At 40.9% G+C, this 25,908-nt stretch overlaps 1 protein-coding gene across 1 annotated transcript in view; it reads left to right on the forward strand.

Moving 5' to 3' along the window:
- The first annotated feature begins 713 nt into the window (after nt 1-713).
- Nucleotides 714-25,908, forward strand: part of vps37ba (VPS37B subunit of ESCRT-I a) — a 40,565-nt gene continuing 15,370 nt past the window's right edge. The window contains exons 1-2 of the mRNA XM_054774665.1: nt 714-924; nt 17,291-17,462. Coding sequence (XP_054630640.1) covers nt 820-924; nt 17,291-17,462 — 277 coding nt within the window. The 5' untranslated portion in view covers nt 714-819. The remainder of the gene's footprint in view (nt 925-17,290; nt 17,463-25,908) is intronic.

Genomic DNA, 25,908 nt, shown 5'->3' on the forward strand with positions numbered 1-25,908 from the left:
TTAAGGCCAAATGATGCATTTAGGGTCACTTTGTTAAAAAGGAGACTGCACAGCGGATTCGGATAAGAACAGCTAGGTAAATTTGTGTTTCCGTAGGTATCAGGGTATTCTATATGTTTCATTTAATGATAAAGTTATATTGACAAGGAGTCAGGCCCACCAGACCGAACCCAGCCAATGTCCTTTTCTCACAACTTCTCATTTCTCTCGCAAGTGTCTGTGGCCATACATTTATGAGTATGTACGTGTTTAACTAGAAAGTATATTTCATAAAGGTAAAAGTATTTTTTTTTAATTGATAACGATTAAAATGTTTATAATCTTGCGTGAGCCAAGAACATTCCGTCATTCAGTTCCCGTAATTACATATTGTGCTATAATAAATCCGACAGCCAGTAAAGGGACCGTCTGTACATACTTCCGGTAGGAGAAGCTCGTCCATCTGTCACATAGTGAGACTTTTAATTAGAAATGTACAGTTCATAACGGTATTAGCTTTAGATGTTGTCAATCCACTCCCTTTATGCCATTGTTACTTGTTTGTAATTATTACTTAAACGTGGTTTTACGCTTAAACTAAGACGATTTGACTATGTATTCGTTTCTTTCTTGCATTATTTTCTGCAGTTTCGTAATTACGACGTGAACCTCAACTATTCGGTTTTCATGATTAAAGATGTGTTCTACTATTTCCGACAGCTATTGAATGCACCATTGGGCCTGCATGTACTTCCGGTTGCAGAAGCTCAGTCAGCTGTCACAAAGTAAGACGAGGAGAGGGACGTCGAAGCCAAGACAAATAACACGACGCGGGTGAACATGTCTACTTTTACCAACAAATTCAGTGAATATACGTTGACTCAGCTCAACGAAATGATAGAGGACGACGAGAAACTCAGCAAAATGATAAAAGAGATGGACGAGGTATGTTCAGCTTTTTTGCTATTGTACTAGCCCTCCTTTCGGTTATGTTTCCTCAAGCCTTTGTTTTGTTTTAAACTCCTCGCCATCGCACGGAAAGCTCACAGTTTTGAGAACATATAAAGTCACATATTCGCATACTTAAACTAGTTGGGACTTGATGACTAAACTATGAATTGTTAACCTTGTGTGGGAGCAAGGAAACAGGGGACACGCATTGTTTCGACACTGGGAATATTCAATTCGCACCACTCTGATGTCTTCTTGTTGTTTTATACCCAACACAGTCGTTTGCTTATGAATTTGATGGAAATTTGCCTTTTTACGAAACCACCGTCATGCTGAGTCACGCGAAAACACGTTAAGAAGTTGCTTAGCTTTGACACGATTGTCGCTAATATGCCAATTAACGGCATACTCCTACATAACTGACTAACATGTCTGGTGCTAACCGGCTTGTAATAGTTTCCGTTAAACGTATTCCTAGAAAACGGTAGCTAACCGGGTGCTGCTACACTAGCTAACTGGAGGGATTTTCACACAGGGCGTGTGTTAAATGAATGACTTGCTTGTCCTCGAAAATCGACACTACACACTATTTAATTACACAGTCTTGTCTTTTCTTTAAGATACAGAACAGTGTTTCCCACAGGACTGTAATCTAAATGCGGATGTGAATTGCTGGGGTCTACATGACGCCATCGTCCAATTTGCATAACTGGCCTTGATTCATCTACATCAAATTTGTTTGAAAAAAAGCTATAAAACGTTTAGAGTAATCCCTCATTTATCACGGTTAACTGATTCCACACCCGACTGTGATAAGTGAATTTCTGCAAAGTAGGATGCCTTCTTTATAAATGAGATGTTTTTGTAGTTATGTCATAGAGAACTTGTTTATGATCTTCTAAATGTGTTTATTTTAACATTATTAAGACCCCTCTAAAGATGAATTAACACCCCTATAGTCACCTTTCCATTCATATTGCCAAATATAGTATATATATTTGAGTTTGTTTGTTTGAGTATGTTGAGTTTTAGCTTGTCTTGGGTTCTGGCGTAACAGCAGGCCAATGATAATCATTATTGTGGTATTATTCTTGTGCCCTTAGGGAGATAATTCCATTTAGCCATTTTTATGCTAGAAAATGTTTCATTTACACAAAAATATGTACATATTGCTTAAATATGCATATTTTTAAACTAGTAATAGGTTGGATTCAAGCACAAAACAGCATGAAAAACTGGGATAGTGAAGCCATGAAATTCAAACCACAACGTGGTGAGGGACGACTACATACAGTATATTTAAAGACAATTATGTGACTTACTATTGGTTATGTGCATTAACATGACAGCTTTTTATCGTTAAATTATCATTTTTTTATCAAATTTTTAAAATGTTTGCAGTTTTTTTTTGTTTTATTTCTACAATGTGCCATGGGCCTATAATAGAACCAGTTGTGGTTCCACAGGTTGCACTGTGAAGACATAACTGGTTTGCATATTTGACTGGGAAGACAGTGTTATCAAACTATGGAACAGTGTCTCTAAAGGCCCTGTCACACCTTGATGATTTAGCCAGCTTACGCCAACGTATGAAAAAATTGGCCAATACGCTGGCATACGTCCAATAAGTTATGGGTAAGTTTTGTATAAGTTAAGAGCACGCTGAAGCACGCCGGCATACTTCATAGTACGTCCAAGTCGTCAAAAAATTTTGTGCATGCACAAAACATTTCGACGTATGTCAACGTATGATTAATACGTCCCGCATCCACGGGCAATAAGTTATGTGATCGTTGACGCCCGTTCACACACGTTATTTGTAAGTTACGTACAAGTGAAAATATGTTAACATACTTTGAGACAGAACTGTCTTCTTGGCGAATGAAGATGGAGAGGAGGACAGGCTGTCGTGTTTGTATTTGCAGGTAAGTTTGCAGCTTGACCAGTAGAGGGCACTGTGACACTAGGAATGAAACCAACTTTTGATTTTTTTTTTATCAACTTTATTAATGCATTAGCGAGTCACAAATCCATGAGTGGTAGCGTATACAGCCTACACCAAGGGTCTCAGACTCGCGGCCCTCGGGACGATAGTTTGCGGCCCCCGTCTTAATATGAAAAATTAATATTCGTGTGGCCCGCAACTTTGATATGAATGACACTTGCGGAGCTGAACAAACCAATCACGGTGTGGTATATGGTCTCGAGGGCAGGACCTCGGCCGAACAAACCAATCACGGTGAGGTATATGGTCTCGAGGGCGAGACCTCGGCCGAAAGAACCAATCACGGTGAGGTATATGGTCTCGAGGGCGGGACCTCGACCGGGCAGCACGTCCAACGCCTCACCGCCTTAACTCGTTCGCTCGCTCATTCATTCATTCCTCGGAGACAAAGCGGAGTCAGCAGCTTCACGGCTTTTCCTCTGCCCAGCTGAGTGGAGGAATGAATGAATGAACGAGCGAACGAGTTAAGGTGATGAGGCGTTGGACGTGCTGCCCGGCCGAGGTCCCACCCTCGAGACCATAAACCTCACCGTGATTGGTTCGTTCGGCCGAGGTCCTGCCCACGAGACCATATGCCTCACCATGATTGGTTCGCTCAGCTCCGTACACGACAAGTGTCATTCATATCAAAGTTGTGGGCCACACAAATATTAATTTTTCATATTAAGACAGGGGCCGCAAACTATCGTCCCGTGAGCCGCGAGTTTGAGACCCTTGGTGTAGGCTGTATACGCTACCACTCATGGATTTGTGACTCGCTAATGCATAAATAAAGTTGACAAAAAAAATCAAAAGTTGGTTTCATTCCTAGTGTCACAGTGCCCTCGACTGGTCAAGCTGCAAACTTACCTGCAAATACAAACACGACAGCCTCTCCTCCTCTCCATCTTCATTCGCCAAGAAGACAGTTCTGTCTCAAGGTATGTTGACGTATTTTGACTTGTACGTAACTTACAAATAACGTGTGCGAACGGGCGTCAACGATGGCATAACTTATTGCCCGTGGATGCGGGACGTATTAATCATACGTTGACATACGTCGAAATGTTTTGTGCAGGCACAAAATTTTTGGACGACTTGGACGTACTATGACGTATGCTGGCATGCTTCAGCGTGCTGTTAACTTATACAAAACTTACCCATAACTTATTGGACGTACGCCAGCGTATTGGCCAATTTTTCATACGTTGGCGTAAGCTGGCTAATTCGTCAAGGTGTGACATGGCGTTGGGCTTGGGTATAAATTGTGAACACTGGCAACACGCTACACATTCGTTGATAAATTGTCTATAAGTTATAGAAACGTTCTATATAAGTTATTAATATGTCATGTTTACGTCGACCTCGTTATGAATACGCTATGTATACGCCCAAAATTGGGAAAAAAAAACGTCAGCAGTTCAACGTATACCATCAAAATGATCACGTCAGGCATGCGCTGCCTAAATCGTCAAGGTGTGACAGGGCCCTAAGCTCTGTTGTAAGCTCTGTTTAAGCCACAAATGTTTTCACCTGCAAAAAATAATTTTTAAATTGGTTTGCGTTTTTCCCGCACCTCAAAGTTCAGGGTAATTTATTCAAATAACGTTGATGATGTATGGGGGAGTTGTTAGGGCTACACGATATATTGATATTATTAAAATATAAATTATTGTACATTATATATACAGTAGAGGCTCCTACAACGTAAATAATCCGTTCCGAGAACCTTTATGTTATAGGGATTTCATGTTATACAAAGCGTAAAATACATGTAAATAGCCTAATCCGTTCCAAGATCTTCCGAAACTCATCCCTTTGGTCCTTCAAATATGGTGGGAAAATATAAGAAAGCATTAGCATAAACATAGTAGAGTAACATTCCAATATAAAATAAGGTAATAAATAAGATTACTGAATAAAACTGAAAAACAAAAACAATCCAACCGTTCACGAGATGTCTTGATCAGGAGCGCAAGTGGAGGCAGAAAGGAGGAGGAGGACTAGCTTGAGTCGAAACGCGATTCAAAGAGTCTAAGAGTCTGCTTGTCTCATAGACAAACGCGCACGCACTACACGATAATGCTGTGTGCAAAATTTTAATTTGTAACTTAATTGTTTAAGTTAGTTTCAGGGGGACTACGAAGAGGGAGGAGGTTGAAGGGAGAAGCCTGTCTCTCACACAAACTCACGTACGCGCTATATAAATCAGCCAATGAGACGAGAGCATAGGCGGTGCCCCGAAAATCAGCCAATGAGAGCTTGATGCGTCAGAAGTCGACACCAAGTGTTAGTCTGAATTTGCACCGACTTGAGGCATTAATACAGTTGATTGGAAAAAAAAAAAAAGAAGACTTGCACTGACTTGACGCTTTATGTTATATGGAATTTCTTCTGTAATACGAAGCAAAAACTTCACAGAAATTGTTTATGTTCAGTGGAATTTATGTAAAAGGACGTTCATGTTATGCGAGGGGTGTGTGTGTATATGTATATGTGTGTGTGTGTGTATATATATATATATATATATATATATATATATATATATATATATATATATATATATATATATATATATATATATATATATATATATATATATATATATATATATATATATATACATACACACACACACACACACACACAGCTAAAAAAAATTAGAGGAACACTTCGAAATCACATCAGATCTAAACTGGGGGAAAAATGATCTTGAATATCTTTCCTGATAATAAGTAGGTGATGTATTAGTAACAAAATGATGCCACATAATTTGATAGAAATGAAAATGATCACCCTATAGAGGGGGGAAATCAAAGACACCCCAAAAATGAAAGTGAAAAAATGATGCAGCACACTGGTCCATTTTGCCAAAATGTCATTGTAGCAACTCAAAATGATTCTCAGTTGTTTGTGTGGCCCCCACGTGCTTGTACGCATGCCTGACAACGTCGGGGCATGCTCCTAATGAGACTACGGATGGTGTCCTGGGGGATCTCCTCCCAGATCTGGACCGGGGCATCACTGCGGTACCTGGATGCATGGAGGAGATTCCAGCAGACAGGTAGTTACTCCAGGAGAGCTGGACAGGGCCGTAGAAGGTCCTTCAATCCTCAGCAGGATCGGTATCTGCTCCTTTGTGCAAGGAGGAACAGGATGAGCACTGCCAGAGCCCTACAAAATGACCTCCAGCAGACCACTGGTGTGAATGTTTCTGACCAAACAATCAGAAGCAGGCTCCATGAGGGTGGCCTGAGGGCCCGACATCCTGTAGTGGGCCCTGTGCTCACTGCCCAGCACCGTAGAGCTTGATTGGCATTTGCCATAGACCACCAGAATTGGCAACTACACCACTGGTGCCCTGTGCTCTTCACTGATGAGAGCAAGTTCAACCTGAGCACATCGGACAGACGTGAAAGGGTCTGGAGATGCCGCGGAGAACGTTATGCTGCCTGCAACATCATTCAGCATGACTGGTTTAGTGGTGGGTCAGTGATGGTCTGGGGAGGCATATCCCTGGAAGGACGCACAGACCTCTACAGGTTAGATAATGGCACCCTGACTGCTGTTAGGTATCGCGATGAAATCCTTGGACCCATTGTCAGAACCTACGCTAGTGCAGTGGGACCTGGGTTCCTCCTGGTCCACGACAATGCCCGACCTCATGTGGCTAGTGTAACGGATGCCAGCCTGTGAGGCTGTGCGAGTGTACGTTGGTAAACCTCACTCCCTCTGCCTCAAGAGCTGCGCTGAACATGCGGCCGACAGTCCGGGCTTTTAGTCGCGTGGTCAGCGCCCTCGCCTCCCATTCCGAAGGTCCTGTGTTCGAGCCCAGGTGCGGGCAGTGCGAAACAGGGCGGGTTACACTAGTGTATGCAGGTAGTTCCTGGAGGATGAAGGAATTGATACCTTGACTGGCCCCCACGTTCACCTGACCTAAACCCAATAGAACACCTCTGGGACATTATGTTTAGGTCCATCCGGCGCCGCCAGGTTGCTCCTCAGACTGTCCAGGAGCTCATTTATGCCCTGGTCCAGATCTGGGAGGAGATCCCCCAGGACACCATCCGTAGTCTCATTAGGAGCATGCACCGACGTTGTCAGGCATGTGTACAAGCACGTGGGGGCCACACAAACTACTGAGAATCATTTTGAGTTGCTACAATGACATTTTAGCAAAATGGACCATTGTGCTGCATCATTTTTTCACTTTCATTTTTGGGGTTTCTTTGATTTCCCCCCTCTATAGGGTGATCATTTTCATTTCTATCAAATTATGTGGCATCATTTTGTTACTAATACATCACCCACTTATTATCAGGAAAGATATTCAAGATCATTTTTCCCCCAGTTTAGATCTGATGTGTTGTCGAAGTGTTCCTCTAATTTTTTTGAGCAGTATATATATTTTATTAAATAAAAATATTAGAATGTAAGATGTCTCACTCCTGTGAGTGTCAGTGCTCCTGAGCGGGGTGAAAAAAAATACTGTTTAAAGTAAAGTATTTTTGAGTTGCTGCTAACATTTAAAAATTTCCTCTTAAACTGGTCACATTTTGTTCTTTTGTGCTGTTGGTATTGTCTGAGGATTTGAGCATAGCTAAAGCGTTGTTATAAAGAAGACTGATTATGTTTTACTTTTTCTACATGTCAAAAAGAGAATGGACTATTGTCTTTTAGCGAATATTTTTCAGTAAGATTTTTTTAATTTTAATGAAAGAATTTTGCATGCATATTTGACTTTGACTTTGTCTAAACTGACTTTCTGGAAAAAATATCAAGATATATATTGAATATCGATATTCAACATCAATACAGTAGTACCTCGCATAACATAAACCTCCTTTTACGTAAATTCCACCGAACGAAAAGAATTTATGTAAAGTATTTGCATCATATTACGGAAGAAATTCCATATAACGTAAAGCTTCAAGCTGGTGCAAGTTTTTTTTTTTTTTCAATCAACTTTATTTATGCCTCAAATCGGTGCAAGTTCAGACTAACACTTGGTGACGCCTTCTGACGCTTCACGCTCTCATTGGCTGACTTTCGGGGCACCGCCTCCGCTCTCATATCATTGGCTGATTTTGGGGGCACCGCCTCCGCTCTCATCTCATTGGTTGATTATCGGGGAACCGCCTACACTCTCATCTCATTGGCTGACTTATACAGCACTTTGTGTGAGAGACAGGCTTCTCCCTTGAACTTCCTTCATCTTCGTAGTTGCCCTTAAACTAACTTAAACAATTAAGTTACAAATTAAATTTTGCACACAGCATTATCGTGTAGTGCGTTTGCGTTTGTCTGTGAGACCAGCTGACTCTTAGACTCTTTCAGGCTAGTCCTCCTCCTCCTTCCTGCCTCCACTTGCGCTCCTGATCAAGACATCTCGTGAACGGTAGGATTGTTTTTGTTTTTCAGTTTTAATCATGTACAGTAATCTTATATATTACCTTATTTTATATTGCAATGTTACTGTACTATCTTTATCTTTATGCTAAAGTTTTCTTATATTTTCCCACCATATTTGGTGGACTTTGAATATTTTGAAGTGTTAAAGGGGTGAGTTTGGGAAGATCTTGGAACGGATTAGGCTATTTACATGTATTTTACGCTTCGTATAACATAAAAACCCTATAACATAAAGGTTCTCGGAACGGATTATTTACGTTGTAGGGGCGTCTACTGTATATCGGTGTATGAGTTTTGGTCCATATCGCCCAGCCTTAGGAGTGGTGTATACTTACATTGATGCCATTTTTTTTCATCTGAAGTGCAAAGTAAAGTGATCGGGCTGCACAGTTGTTCAAAACATGTGAATTAAAATGTTCTTGCTTAGGGCCCTGTCACACCTTGATGATTTAGGCAGCTCATGCCTGACATGATCATTTTGATGGCATATGTTGAACTGCCGATCAATTTTGGGCGTATACATAGCGTATTCATAACGAGGTCGACGTAAACATGACATATTAGTAACTTATATAGAACGTTTCTCTAACGTATAGACAACTTATATCAACGAATGCGTAGCGTGTTGCCGGTGTTCACAATTTATGCCCGATGGCCAACGCCTGTCACACCTTGACGATTTAGCCAGTTTACGCCAACGTATGAAAAATTTGGCCAATATGCTGGCATACGTCGAATAAGTTATGGGTAAGTTTTGTATATGTTAACAGCACGCGGAAACACGCCGACATACGTCGTAGTACGTCCAAGTCGTCCAAAAATGTTGTGCATGCACAAAACTTTTCGACATATGTCAACGTATGATTCATACGTCCCGCATCCACGGGCAATAAGTTATGCCATCATTGACACCCGTTCACACACGTTATTTGTAAGTTATGCACAAGTCGTAATATGTCAACATACCTTGAGACAAAACTGTGTCTTCTTGCCAAGCTTTGGCTGAGATGAGATGGAGGCTGTCGTGTTTGCATTAGCAGATAAGTTAGCAGTTTGACTATGGAATCACAGGAGTGCCAAAATTAAAAGGGAATACGTGTGGAAATACAAATAGAATTAATAATACAAAAATATACAAATGTGGAAATACAAAAAAAATCAATAATAACAAAAAATATACAAATGTAGTCATATTCTTTTTCCATTTTGTCATTGTTTTTCTATATTGTCTTTGTTTTTTTCAATTTGCCGTTGTTTTTCCTGGTTTGTATTTGTCTTTTCCACTTGTGTTTTTTCATTGCATTTAGTAATGACAAAGACAAAACAGGAAAAGCGACGCCAAAATGGAAAAAAACAAAGACAACGCAGAAATCATTCTTTTGTCTTGCGGACGTATGAATCATACGTTGACATACGTCAAAGTTTTATGCAGGCATAAAATTTTTGGATGACTTAGACGTATGCCGGCGTGCTTCCGCGTGCTGTTAACATATACAAAACTTCCCATAACTTATTCGACGTACGTCAGCGTATTGGCCAAATTTTTCATACGTAGGCGTAAGCTGGCTAAATCGTCAAGATGTGACAGGACCTTTAGGATTGAGATCGAGGATTAATGAGGTTGCTTCTCTCGCGGAGAACCAGCGCAGTAGAGCTAACGCGCCCTGGCCAGTGAGGCTCGCTATGGGACGGAGAGAATGAGGAGGAAGTTTCTGTCATCATGCTATGAAAATGCAGCGTGAGTTCTTAGTATGGAGTGTTTCTGAAGTAAATCACTTACAAATTACATTCATGGAAAAACTGATTAGACCACCCACCCTTGTTTCTTCAGTTTATTGATCCATTTTAATGCCTGGTACAACTAAAGGTACATTTGTTTAGACAGATATAATGATGATAACAAATATAGCTTATAAGAGTTTAATTTAAGAGCTGATATCGAGCAAATTCCATGGTTTTCTTGATAATAACCAAAATCACTTAAGTTCTTACATGCATAGCTATAGCATTGTACTGCCAAACAATGTAACTCTTAGGAGCTATTTCTCTTGTCATTGTTATATTTGTCCAAACAAAGGTACCTTTAGTTGTATCAGGCATTACAATGAACAAGAAACTGAAGAAACAAGGGTTGTCTAATTTTTTCCATGACTGTAGATATCATGTTAGTGTGACTTGATACAGCATTTTTTTTTTTTTTTAAATAAGTAAGCAAGTAAGATACAAAACAAGACAGTGTGTTCATCTGAACAAGCCAGTCCACGGCGTCAAGGAGAGCCAGAAAGCCATCCTCTCAGAGATGGATGAGCTCATGTGGGTCGACCGGTTAGCATTTGGTTAACTCTGCTTATTGCTAACTAAACAAATGCCGTGCTGTTGAGCATGCAATGAACTAAATATTAAATATTTCATGTGGCACATATCCTCGACCAACAAACTTCTTTTGTTGCTGTAGTGTACCAAGCTGGTCATCACATGTTTTGGTACACAATCTGTCCCACTGACGAACTGTGGCCTTCATTTAGATTGGCCAGCTTGTCGACTGTTCCACAGACTGGTGTCTTATAACCAACTCAAAACACTGAATGAATACCTTTGCAAATACGCTCAAAAGTGTCAAATGAAGCTTGTAAAAATGAAGTAAACAAGCTTGCACCAACCTTATGACACCAAAAAAGTGAGCAAAAAACACTAACAAAATGAAAGCACTCTCTTAATAAAACATTTTTGGCATACTGCTATCACAGATAATTTAACATCTATGAAATAGGAGTGAAAAGAGGTAATTATTTTGACATGCTCCCCAGCATGTTTCTGAACCGCCGCGATCTTGGCTGTGACAACACACCCGGAACCCTTTCGGCAGTCACTCCAGCCATGGAGGAAAGCGAGCTGTTTTCTGACATTTCACGCTGTTCTTGGGTAATGGAAGACGTTTTGGAAGTAGAAGATAATGAGCGAGTGTTTAGCGTTGAGTATCAGACCATACAGATTTGAGCAATATCTTGACGAGCAACTGAGCAACATGGGCACAGATTCGGATGAATCTGAAGACCAGGCAGCCAGTAACGATCGTCAAGGCGATGTGAATGTGTTTACACCAGCTGACAGTGAAAGATTGATCTTACCTCTGATGTAACACACAGAAACACACAAATGACAATAAGCAAGACACATAAATAATGATAATAAACAGGAATGTTGTTTTGCTGGCAGTGATTGCCACAGAGATATATGTAGACTAAAAGTTACAAGACAAGTGAGCAGCGATTGAGGGAAAACTGATGACTGTTTAGCTTGTATGCTAGCATTGAAATTTGACATGGAAAAAGATATTATTCTAAGATTGGTAGAATATATGTAGCACAAAAATATGAATTCACTAACTGTCACTTTGGCACGCTTTTCCACGGTTGAACGTTTTCTAGGTTTTTTACTTTTTATATTGCCGTCTGCATCGGTGCTTGCTTGTGCACCCGGTCTGGGTCGAGGAAAGATAGTCGGGACAGCTGATGGTAGAAGCACCCTCCAGTAGGGTTGGGCGAAATGGACCGAAAGTCATATCCCAATATATTTAGGTTGAATGTCGATATAAGATATATTCAGATATTTTTTCCCTCAAATTTTTTTTAAGAAAAAGTCAAAGCCAAATAAGCATGCCAATTTCTTTTAATAGAACAAATACTTAACATGAGGATGTTCTTTGACATTTTAAAGCTTAAAGCTGCTAAAATAAAATCGGCCATTCTTGTTTAAGTAACTATAGAAAAAGTAAAATATAATCTTCAATCTTTATAACAAACCTTTAGCTATGCTCAAAGTACCTGGTTTAAGAAGACATTTTTAAATGTCAGCAGGAACTCAAAAATACTTTGATTTGAACAGAAGTATTTTTGGTAAACATTTTTAGAAGACATTTCCTTATTCCTTTAATGATTTTGTGCCAGGAACAAAAGCCTGTCAAGCTTAGCAACAGTCTGTTTGACTTCCTTATTTATTTCAATGAGATTTTTTTCCATTAATGTAATGATAATAATTACATAATAATGCGAGTACACCGTATCAAAAGCAATTAACTTTAATTTCTCAACAGTATTTAATATTTGAATTTGAATGTCAAGAGCTTTTAGATAAAATAAATTAAACAAAAAAATAAAACAAACAAAGAAAGACAAAAAAACCCTCAATGAAAATAAAATGGACCCTTGTCTCTTTTTGCAAAATCTGCACTTAAATAAAAATCACAATGATAACCACAACCAATTAAAAATAGCCCCATTTCTCTGTTAAGAAAAAAAAAAAAAACAAATCACCACCACACACAGCAATAAGTAAAATGGAGTATCAAGTCTCAGTAAACAGACTGCACTTTAGTGCAACTGAAGTCTTCTTCAGTGCATTGGTAGTTATCACAAGAGTAACACACTTCCTTCACCTTCCTTCAGCAGAAACATGATGTAAAACAATAGTTTCCCAAATTGCATTGATAAGGGAAAAAATAGATCAGTAGAAAACCGAAACGTTATGCGTATCATGGACACTACGCCATATGTTTTATTTTGAATCAGTGCCATTTTTGTTATTGTCTGAATATTGACAAAAAAACGGAGAAATAATCCGGAAATACTCACAGTGGTTCACAAGTTGACACTGTGTCACTGCAGACGTCAACTCATGCGCATATACACTTCCTTGATTCAACTGCAACATGTGTGTGGATTATGCTTTTGATGTCAACGAGGTGTAACGTTTTGTCAAATTTTGGTGTTTTGGATGCAGCAAAATGTGTTTGGAGAACATTAAGGTATTATATTTCTGGAATCATGGCATCGGAAATGTGAGTTCTACCCTTTTGGTATGGTACGGTATGGTATGTTTATTTGTTTCAGACATGCGTAACAAATTATGTGAAGGAATATCACATGGTTACATTTGCACAATTCAGCATGTCTGAAAAGGAGTAGGAAGAAGCAGAGCTTATATTTAGTCCTACCCCTGCCCCATATCTATTACTGATCATTCAGAAGCAAATAAGAGATATAAATGTATCTGACTTGTCAAGAATGATGACACAAATGCAATTAATTCTGAGTCACTTTGGAAGGCAAAAAAATATCGGGCGAATGTCGATTGGGAGTCATACCAGTTGAAATAATCAGATATTAAGTTGGCTTTTGGGCAGCAGTACACAACCGCTCGCTTGTGGTCATGTGACTGCTCCAGGACAGCGACGTCATCGTTCCCAGAAAGTAGTGTTTTGCTTTTCCACACAGAAACGACAAGGTGCCGTTGTAAGATTTTCCCACTCTGGAAGCCGTTTTCGGGAAATGCACCCAGAACACCATTGCCGTTTGGATGAAAGGCTGAAATGGTAAATACTTGTAAATACCTGTGTTCAGGCCCAAGATAGGGAAGCTCACATCTTCGGGAATAATGCAGGATCCAAGAGGCATGACTCAACCAAGAATGGTTTCACTCTCGTGGTGCAAAACATCATTAAGATACTAGTGGCTGTGTCGTGTTTTTTTGTTAGGGGTTAATGACAAATAACCTAATTTATAACAATGTAAGGTATTTAGAGACTATCAGTGCCACATGATCAAAAGGTGACATGCAGCCCTTATTTCACCTCACCGACAGGAGCATTACTGGTTTGTAAGTCAGTCTTTTGCCGTGGCGTTTCTCATTTTATTCCATACCCTGTCTCTTGTTTTCTTAAGCTACAGAGTGGGAGGAGTGTGTTTACTTTAGCAACACTACAGTTGCCAACCTAAGTTAGTCATACGAATGTGAAGTTAGTCATACGAATGTGAAACAAGATGGAAGCTGATCAAGCAAGTAAAGACCTGCATAGGTGCTGTCTGGGGATGAAAACAAACACAGTGGGTGTTGTGGGACTAAAACTTAGGTGTGCACAGAAGTGCAACACAATACTGTGCTACATGAATACAACTTTAGTTGCTATAAGAGCTAAGAACCATGAACACAGTTTGACACATTTCTTAGCCACTCTCGTCTTGGCTTAACAATGTAAAGTCTATACAGTGGAATCTGTTTGTGTCAATCCTCCCAGAATGTCCGACTGAAACCAAAACATACTCTAACCAAATCAATTTTTACCATAAGAAATCCTGAAAATACAATTAATCTGTTCTGGATAAGACAATACACTTTTTTGCAGAAAACAATTGTACATTTATATAAATGACAAATTAAAGAGATAAATGAACATTTATGGGTGCTTTTACCTTGATTGTATATTTGATTGAAAAGATTGAAAGACCGCTATGAGGCAGAAGGCACAAGCAGTGAGCCACACGGACACAACCTTGATGTTTTGCTGCGAGTTATTTCTTGAATTCAATACTGTCTCTCACCTTCATTATCAAAATGCTGGCAGTTGAAATGTTATTTTTCCGCCATTATCAATAAGAAAAAGCACAGACTTGCGGCGTAACTGTGTTATAGGGAGCAAAAAATGACTCAACCACTGATGACATCATAGACGGGCGACAGAGCAGGGGGACAAGGACTTGCGCTTCCAGTTTCCATGCAAACACGCTGCTAACAGGGATATTTGGTGATAAAAATACTAAGGATTAATTTTTTGTAATTTTTTTTTTTACTATCAATAACTTCCTGCTTCTCAAGATCAATCCAGATAACGATAATTTCAAGAGATTCAGGTCAGTCACTTTTACACACAGGGCCATGTTAGTTTGGATTTTTTTTTGTCCCTTTTAATAATAAAAAGTTTCATTTTAAAGCTTAATTTTTTGTTCAGTTGTGTTGTCATTGACTAATATTCAAATTGTTTTGATCTGACACTTTCTCACACAACTGTATTTATTACAGTTACACTGATTACACATAGTTTATTCTCTTAAATGCTCAAATGTCCTTCAACGTTACAACATTGCAGAAACCTTTCCAGAACACTACGGTACACAGTACAACACAATTCCCGTTCTGCGCTTTTGCCCCAAGTGTATACCTCTGCAGTGTCAGTGTCTCTGTCAGTGCACTACAGTGTGAACAAAATGCACTCTACAGTTTTACCTTCTGTTTGAAATGTATGGCATTACAACTCAAGTGACACATGGATTGTTTTTTCGCGCTGTACGATCATTCACTTCAAAGAAGTTCATGCTGTTTTTGTTGTGGAAGTGGCATCTGACGACAACTTAATTCAAGATCTATAAATATTTTAGATTTTGCATATTTTTGCTAATTATTGAACTGGGTGTAAAGTCTAGTCCAGACAGGGTACATTTTCTGTGATTCTTTCTGTCAAAGAGAGAGCATAGCAAGAAGAGCCTTTGTGACATTTACTTTTCCAGTAGAACATGTTTTTTCTCTGTTGAATGTAATAACCAAACAATGCAAGCATGAGTCACTCGTCTACTGCATTGTTACAAATACTGAGATTCATCTTCAACTTTTCCGTCAGGCCCTTGAATATATTTGAACGTGGAGCATGTTGGTTGGATGAGTCACATGAGATGTAACAGGAGATTTTTTTTTTTGTTCCTCCTAACAGGAAGTTTTGTTTGTTACATTTTGGGTAACACATTGGCATGACAGTAGGAATAGCAGATGAAAAACACAACACTATCAAAAGCTCTTCACACTGTGGTGAGGAACTGTGATCCGTTTGCTCTGCTAGTTCAGTCCAGTTGGTCAAGTGTGAAGGCAATCTACTGGACCCTGGACCAGAACAAACAAGTGGACAGAGACTGCCCAGAAGATGGGTTTAGGTCCGCGTGTAGATGGACTCTCTTGAACGCAAGTATGACCGTTAACCATACCAAACATCTGATATGATGTATCAGATGTGACAGAAAAAATGGTTTGGTAACACCCCAAAAAACAAACAAACGGTAAAACCCAACAGAAAGCAGAGCAAAAATCACCCAAAAGTAAGAGGTGACGCTAACTTCACTGCACTAAAGTGCCCACCATGTAGCGCTGCAACTAATGATTATTTTCTTAGTCAATTAATCTGAAATAGGCCTGTCACGATAATCAATGAATCGATTAATCGAACGATTAAAAAAATAGTCTAATTATGCCGGCCTCGATAAATTAACGCGCATGCATGCACATTTCTTTTCCTCATCTCTCTAAACCACAGGCTGGATGAAAAAAGGGTTCACTCTGCATCTGCCTGTGCGCATTGGTTCTACTTGTATAGTGGAATGAATGGAAAGCTCCTCCTGGAAGTGAACGCTCCTCTCATTCAGCCTCTTTGTGGAGGCGGGGCTACTAGTGAGTGGATACAGAGTGCTAGCAGCAAGTTAGCCTTGTGAGCCAGCATACGCTATCATGAGTGAAGGCATAGAAGATATGGTTTTTAAGACCAATGCCACAGCCCCAGTAAAGTGTAGTAATATTTGGGTTTTAAACAAAATGAACAACCGGTATGTTGCGTTTGTTTGAAAGTAGTGACGAGGAAGAAGGGGACTACAACCAACCTGTATGCACACCTGAAACACAACCAACATTTTCAGTTTTTCCAACAGGGAAAATAATACTGCTGGAGCTGCAGCAGAGCCTTCATCCTGACAGCCAGCGCTTACTGACACGTTTGGTTGCCACAGCAAAGTAGAGCAAAATGGCGCACGCTCACAGAAATAAATGCAACCTTTCAATACGGCTGAAAAGACAACATTTCAGGAAATGTTTGACAGACAGTATGAATTGCCTGGGAGAACGTACATGTCACATCTAACTAAGTGGTGGGGGACATCAGTACATTGCATTTTACTTCGCCACCACAGATATGTGGTCCAAAACGTCCACTGCTTTCCAAAGTCAAAGCTGATGTGTGTGAATACTTGTTTTGCCTAAAACACAAAGATAATAGGTCTGCTTTCGCTGTTGTGTTCTGAAATGTAAATTACACTCTTGATTCCATTGTTGCTATGCCAAAATACAAAGCTGACTTTTTTGTTTTGGTTACAGATGCAGGAAGTCCAGCAAAGCAAAGAGACTACACAGGTGAACAACAGAACCCTGGCAGAAGAAAACCTTGCCCTTCAACCTAGACTGGAGCTCAAGAAAGAGCAACTTTCCAAGAGATACGGTTGTCTTCAGGAGAACTTTGAAGCCTATCAACTGCGCAAGTCCACTCTAGGTACAGAGGCAGTTTACAATGCCTGTTGCAACAAAGATTATTGATAGACAGTCACAAATTTGTATCTTACTTAAACGTTACGGAACAAGAGCCTGATGGTTTTTTAGTGGTGTCTGGCACAAGACAGTTTACTGTAGGTCAAGCTGAGGACAGCTGAGGTCAAGTCAAATCAGGGCACGTTCTTTTTTAGCATTCTACCAAAACAAATTTCTTGTTGGAAATTAAGGGATTGTGTGTCTGTTTGTGTAAACATACTTAATGTTTACTTTTCCGTTTGAGCTGACCAGTGGTTGATGTTTCCCTTCTGCTAATCGTTGATTGTGTAGTGTAGTGGACTGCAATTTATTTTTGGCGGAGAATCTTCAAAGTAGCATTATTGTCAATGACGTATTTGCAAAGAGTGTGTAAAACAACACAAAGAGCAAAACGAGTATATTTAGAACTACAAACGAACTTTCTTCTGGGACTACTTTTTGTCCTTTTTTTTTTTTTAATGTCACAAAAACAAGTTTTTGAGCTTGTATATGGTGGAGGGGCCCCACAGCAGCACATGCTGCATGTTGAGAAGAGTGATAGATGCTTTCATATCATATTACATAGGTATCTTCCCTTGATTTTTCAGGAGTCACTTTTTTTGAAAAAGCGTATCTATAGGGGGTTGATTACTCGTTAAATATAGCGACAGAGTTGCAAAGTTGGCAACACTGATCCCGAGTCTTCTGATTGTCTGGCAGACCAGGTGCGTCGGAATGTGATTATGAGGCCAGGGTAAAGAGGTATCGCCAAATCCAAATGAATCTATAGAAAATATTGGTGGAAGTACACATTTTGTACACACTTGTGTTTGGGTGTCTAAAGTGTGGTATGCGGCCCACGGCTGTTTTTTTCATTGGCTGGAGGCACATTGTAAAACTAATAATTTAACATGAAAACTGGAAAAAAAACCAACAAAAAACTCAGCAAAAATTGACAAATTAGCAGTCATTTTACAAGAATAAAGTCAAAATATTAAGAGAAAGACTTAATGAGAAAAATCTTAATAAGAAAAAGGTTGGGAATTTACGAAAATAACGTAAAATCATGAAGAAAAATAACATTGTTTTAGTAGAATAAAGTTGAAATATTAAAGGAAAAGAATTTTTTTTTTTAAGTCGAAATATTATTAGAATTTTCATGATCCTTTGTTTAAAAATCTCTTTTCCAAGAGTGACCTTGATAAGAGATTCCAAATACCTGGAAAAGAGAAACAACAAAACCATGAATAAAGCTGTACTTTTTCGAAATTTAGGTTGCGAAAAAAGTTATGTTACAAGAATAAATTCAAAATATTATAGGAATTAAAGTCATAATTACGAGAAGAAAACAATAGCAGAAATGGAAAACAGATGCAATTTTATGAGAATAAGGACAAAATAAGAAGAGAAAAAAAGTCGTATTCTGACAGGAAGAAAAGTCGCAATTTATGATTTATGATTGAATTTACAGAAGAAAAATATGCACAAGTGACTTAGTGATTTCTTGTGTCCTGTCTGAGAAAAGTGTATAAAGTGTACGGTGAGGGGTTTTACAGCCTTAAAACATTCAGTATATACTCATTGTAAAAAAAAAAAAAAAAAAAGAAGTCAGCTACTTCGTGGATTTCACTTATTGCGGGCTATTTTGGGAACACTGCAGAGTAGAGATATTAAAGAAAATTACCTTCTGTTATAAAAGTTGTAATATTATGAGAAACACAACAACAACGATGTTTCAAAGATGGCGCCCTCCGTGGCAGACGTCTCTGTGACACTCTCCCGTGTTTTTCTATTTTTTGCTATTTTATTGTTCATTTTGGACATTCAACACACTCACGCAGTACATTACAACAGAGAGACACTTTTGAACATCGGCAGGGTTCACCATGAACCTTCATTTAGCCTCTCAGACTTTGCCTTTCTTCTGCGCCGGGAGAACGCAGCAGCCTGCGGACCTGGTGAGCTGAATACCCGGCGAGCAAAGCATCCGAGGCGTAAACGAGGCAAGCGAGCCGGCCTGCATGCTAGGCTAAAAGCTAGAGCGACGAGGCCACCGCTACCAAGCCTGCTGCTAGCCAACGTCCGCTCTCTTGAAAACAAGATGGACGAACTACGAGCAAGGATTACAGCTCAACGTGAGATCAGGGAATGCTGTGTCCTCACCTTCACAGAAACCTGGCTGACGGAGGATATACCGGACTCGGCGATCCAGTTGGAATCATTTGCTGCTTACCGGGGAGATCGGACTTTAGCGTCTGGTAAACACAGAGGTGGCGGCGTCTGTGTTTACGTAAACAAACGGTGGTGCACAGACGTTCAGACGATGGAAAAGCACTGCTCGCAGGACATTGAGCTGCTGATGGTGAAATGCAGACCTTTTTATTTACCTCGTGAGTTTAGCGCTGTGTATTTAACTGCTGTTTACATCCCACCACGAGCTAACACTGCTAATGCACTAGGCCTCCTGCATGACATCATTGATAAACACGAGACCAAACACCCAGACGCTGTATTTATTATATCTGGCGATTTCAACCACTGTAACCTCAGGACTGTCCTCCCCAAATATTACCAGCATGTGAGCTTTCCCACAAGGGAAAATAACATCCTGGACCAAGTCTACTGCAACATGAAAGGTGCTTTGAAGGCTGTTCCAAGACCCCACTTTGGAAAGGCTGACCACATCTCTATATTCCTTTATCCAACATACAGACAACTTCTTAAAAAAGCTCCCCCTGTACGTACAGCAGTTAAAGTATGGAATGAAGAAACTGATCAAGTACTTCAGGACTGCTTTGGCTGCACAAACTGGGATGTGTTTAAAACTGCAGCGGGGAGGGAAGATTGTACTGTTGATTTGGATGAATATGCTTCTGCTGTTACTGGCTACATTAGCACATGCATAGAGACTGTTACCACCACCAAGTATTACAGAAAATACCCTAACCAAAAACAGTGGATGAACTGTGATGTAAGGGCTAAGCTACGTGCTCGTTCGACTGCATTTGTCATGGGCACCGCTGATGACTACAAAAAGGCCAGATATGACCTGAGGAGGTCCATACGGGAGGCCAAGAGGCAGTACAGACAGAAGCTGGAGGGCTACTATTCCACCTCAGACCCTCGGCGCATGTGGGCGGGGCTCCAGCACATCACAGACTATCGACAGCAGAGTAGCGTAGCCACGTCCAGCCAAACCACACTTCCTGATGAGTTGAATGAGTTCTATGCCCGCTTTGATACCCAAACTCCTGATGAGCAGAGAGGGTGGCTGAACCTGGGGAGCACACAGGACTCACCTCTCATGGTGACATCAGCTGATGTGCGCAGGGTTCTAAACAAAACAAACCCACGAAAAGCAGCAGGGCCAGACAACATCTCAGGACGTGCACTTCGGGTTTGCTCATCAGAGCTAGCTGATGTGCTTGCTGACATATTTAACCTGTCGCTTGCACAAGCATCTGTACCGACCTGCTTTAAGTCCACCACCATAGTGCCCGTACCCAAGAAGAGCAACGTGACCTGCTTGAATGACTATCGCCCTATAGCACTCACTCCTATTGTGATGAAGTGCTTTGAAAGATTAGTCATGACCCACATCAAAAAGAGCATCCCGGCGGCAACCGTGGACCCTCTACAGTTTGCATATCGCCAGAACCGGTCCACGGATGATGCAGTCAACACTGCCATCCACACAGCCCTTTCTCACCTACAGGGCCAGGACACATACGTCAGAATGCTATTTATAGACTATAGCTCTGCATTCAATACAGTCAGCCCCCACAAACTCACAGATAAGCTCCTCACACTTGGCCTGTCTCCCTCCCTCTGTAACTGGGTGTTTAACTTTCTCACAGGCAGGCCCCAGTCAGTCAGAGTCCACAACCGCACATCCAGCTCAAGAATTGTGAGCACTGGGACCCCACAGGGGTGTGTGCTGAGTCCACTCCTCTACACGCTCTTCACCTACGATTGCGTGGCCTCCCAGAACAACACCAGCATCATTAAATTTGCAGATGACACTACAGTCATCGGACTGATCACTGGTGGTGTTGAAACATCATACAGAAGAGAGGTGGCGGACCTCATAGCTTGGTGTCGTGATAACAATCTCCTTCTCAATACAGATAAGACTAAAGAGATGATCATCGACCCAAGAACAAGGGAAAAGGAGCTGCATAGACCCCTGTTTATTGATGAGACTGAGGTGGAGAGGGTGAAAACCTTCAAGTTCCTTGGCACACACATCAGCGAGGACCTCACCTGGTCTCACAACACCCAACAAATTCTGAAGAAGTCCCAAAGGAGACTGTACTTCCTGAGAAGACTGAGGAAATTTGGCATGCCCACCAAAATCCTGAGTTGCTTCTACAGATGCACTATCGAAAGTGTCCTTACCGCCTCCATCACTGTTTGGTACGGTAACTGTACAACACGTGATAGGAAGGCACTCCAGCGGGTGATCAAGACCTCACAGAACATTGTTGGGGCAGCCCTCCCCACACTGCAAGACATTTATAAATCTAGAGTCCTACGCAGAACACACAACCTCATCAAGGACAGCACACATCCACAACACTCACTATTCACACTCCTACCGTCAGGCAGACGCTACAGGAGTTTGAAGTCCAGGACCACAAGGCTGGCAAACAGTTTTTACCCACAGGCCATCAGGCTCCTCAACGAAGCACTCGCACACGCCGCACGCAACACACGCACACACTCATAGCACTTTATTTATTTATTTATTTGTATTATTTACTGTATTAATGTCTCGTCTGTTGTTGTTGCTTAATTTATTGGTATATATGTTTATGTGTTTATGTTTCTTATGTTCTTATTCTTTCATTTGTTTTCTTTCTTTTCTTGGGAGAATGAACAGAATAAGATTTTCATTGCATGGTATAACTGCTGTTTTACCATGCACATGACAATAAAACTCTCTTGAATCTCTTGAATCTCTTGAACAAAGTTCATACTAATGATATGCTTTTTTTCACCCATAACACAAAGTTGCGATGCAGTGAAATACATATAACTTCTTAGCATAGCTACATGTTGGTTTACAAAATTTCAAAGTTCCCCCTCCTTTCATTTTTCAGTATGTAGCACTCGATGGAAAACGTTTGGACATCACCGTTTTAAGTAATATAATAATACTAATTAGGGATGCTCCGATCAAGTTTTTATGCTGCTGATTCCAATACCGATCATCCATGAGTGAAATCAGCCAATCATATAGTGTAATTTTTAAAATGTATTTATGATGAGTGCTATTGGCCAGGGATGACATACAAAGGGGGAAAAGGTAGGACAAGTCAGGGGACCCAAAAAATAGGTAAATATTAAAAAATAAAAAGGAAAAGGGAGGGGTGGCGCACAATGTGATCCCCCCGATATGAAAAAGGGAACCATAAAGTCTACCTTCATTTAGACAAAATCATTTCACCTCCTTTTTAGATAGATTAGAATTAGAATAGAACTTAGTATGACAATGTATGAAATATGATAAGGGAATAGTGTATGAGAACAGAGTACGAGACGCCCTCTTTAAGGAGACTTTGGATGTGAGAGTACATACAGTAGTTTGATGGCGTTTTAGTAGCAGGATATCATGCAGTGGGGCTCCAAGTGAGAGAGCAGTCGGCAAACCTGGTGTCGTCCACCGCTGAGAGAGGCTGCTCATATAGTCTGATGAAATCAGTTATTTTTTGGGTTGTTTGCTTTAGATGTGTCACGACCATACGGGTACGCACGCAGCCACGCCTGCTCATTGTGGAGGAAAGTGGGTGGGGGACGCTCGCTGCAGGCCACCTGCTGCAATAATATGAGCCACAGGTGTGTCTTTTCAAGATTCAAGAGAGTTTTATTGTCATGTGCATGGTAAAACAGCAGTTATACCATGCAATGAAAATCTTATTCTGTTCATTCTCCCAAGGAAAAGAAAGAAAAACACAAGAAAGAATAAGAACATAAGAAACATAAACACATATACATAAATACCAAGAAATTAAGCAACAACAGAAGAGACATTAATGCAAGTAAATAATACAAATAAATAAATAAATAAATAAAGTGCTATGAGTGTGTGTTGCGTGTGGCGTGTCTGAGTGCTTCATTGAGAAGCCTGATGGCCTGTGGGTAAAAGCTGTTTGCCAGCCTTGTGGTCCTGGACTTCAAACTCCTGTAGCGTCTGCCTGATGGTAGGAGTGTGAATAATGAGTGTTGTGGATGTGTGCTGTCCTTGATGAGGTTGTGTGTTCTGCGTAGGACTCTAGATGTATAAATGTCTTGCAGTGAGGGGAGGGCTGCCCCAACAATGTTCTGTGAGGTCTTGATCACCCGCTGGAGTGCCTTCCTATCACGTGTTGTACAGTTACCGTACCAAACAGTGATGGAGGCGGTAAGGACACTTTCGATGGTGCATCTGTAGAAGCAACTCAGGATTGTGGTGGACATGCCAAATTTCCTCAGTCTTCTCAGGAAGTACAGTCTCCTTTGGGACTTCTTCAGAATTTGTTGGGTGTTGTGAGACCAGGTGAGGTCCTCGCTGATGTGTGTGCCAAGGAACTTGAAGGTTTTCACCCTCTCCACCTCAGTCTCACCAATAAACAGGGGTCTATGTGGCTCCTTTTCCCTTGTTCTTGGGTCGATGATCATCTCTTTAGTCTTATCTGTATTGAGAAGGAGATTGTTATCACGACACCAAGCTATGAGGTCCGCCACCTCTCTTCTGTATGATGTTTCAACACCACCAGTGATCAGTCCGATGACTGTAGTGTCATCCGCAAATTTAATGATGCTGGTGTTGTTCTGGGAGGCCACGCAATCGTAGGTGAAGAGCGTGTAGAGGAGTGGACTCAGCACACACCCCTGTGGGGTCCCAGTGCTCACAATTCTTGAGCTGGATGTGCGGTTGTGGACTCTGACTGACTGGGGCCTGCCTGTGAGAAAGTTAAACACCCAGTTACAGAGGGAGGGAGACAGGCCAAGTGTGAGGAGCTTATTTGTGAGTTTGTGGGGGCTGACTGTATTAAAAGCGGAGCTATAGTCTATAAATAGCATTCTGACGTATGTGTCCTGGCCCTGTAGGTGAGAAAGGGCTGTGTGGATGGCAGTGTTGACTGCATCATCCGTGGACCGGTTCTGGCGATATGCAAACTGTAGAGGGTCCACAGTTGCCGCCGGGATGCTCTTTTTGATGTGGGTCATGACTATCCTTTCAAAGCACTTCATAACAATAGGAGTGAGTGCTATAGGGCGATAGTCATTCAAGCAGGTCACGTTGCTCTTCTTGGGTACGGGCACTATGGTGGTGGACTTAAAGCAGGTCGGTACAGATGCTTGTGCAAGCGACAGGTTAAATATGTCAGCAAGCACATCAGCTAGCTCTGATGAGCAAACCCGAAGTGCACGTCCTGAGATGTTGTCTGGGCCTGCTGCTTTTCGTGGGTTTGTTTTGTTTAGAACCCTGCGCACATCAGCTGATGTCACCATGAGAGGTGCGTCCTGTGTGCTCCCCAGGTTCAGCCACCCTCTCTGCTCATCAGAAGTTTGGGTGTCAAAGCGGGCATAGAACTCGTTCAGCTCATCTGGAAGTGTGGTTTGGCTGGACGTGGCTACGCTACTCTGCTGTCGATAGTCTGTGATGTGCTGGAGCCCCGCCCACATGCGCCGAGGGTCTGAGGTGGAATAGTAGCCCGTTTTGTGATCCGCGTCGAAAGGCATTTATCGGCATATGCCAATCACATATTCACAGAAATTGGCCTCTATTGATCGGTGGCTGATCGATCGGAGCATCCCTAATAATAATAATAATAATAATTAATAATAATAATAATAATAATATTATTATTGTACTGACGTATACTCTAGGGGTGGTGTCGTTAGACAGACATATCTGTGAATATTAAAAACAATTTTAATGTTATTTCATGTTTTACTTTATATGATGGCAGTGGTGATATGATTCCTCTGAACAAACGCACACATGCATGCATGCTTTGAGACCTGTTTTTCCAGTTCAGGTTCTTCTTCTTGGAGACTGGACAAGCTTGTTAACTGTGTTGTAAAATGTGCTGGACTGACTTTTTAGTTTTTCATCAAGAAAGCTGCAAATCTTAGTTGAGTCTGTGTGGCAGTCTCAGAAATACTGACGTATCTAATATTTGTTCCTGATGCACCTTTACACTACATTCTAGTGTGTGAACGTAGATACTGTGAGGATACTGTGTTGACGCAGCGGTTGCCAAGCAACCTTCTCAAAATAGCCCTTCGGCCATTCACTACTTCTCTGACACAAGTTTCACTTAGCTTTTTTTCCATCCTGCAAGTCAAGTAGATGCTAGGTCTTTTGTTTTGCACTTTTATGATACACAAAATTGTTTTTTTGAATCCGATCAGATTCTTTGTATCTAGCCATTTTTTGTCAA

Source organism: Dunckerocampus dactyliophorus, chromosome 4, assembly GCF_027744805.1.
Source record: "Dunckerocampus dactyliophorus isolate RoL2022-P2 chromosome 4, RoL_Ddac_1.1, whole genome shotgun sequence".
Taxonomy (NCBI): Eukaryota; Metazoa; Chordata; class Actinopteri; order Syngnathiformes; family Syngnathidae; genus Dunckerocampus; species Dunckerocampus dactyliophorus.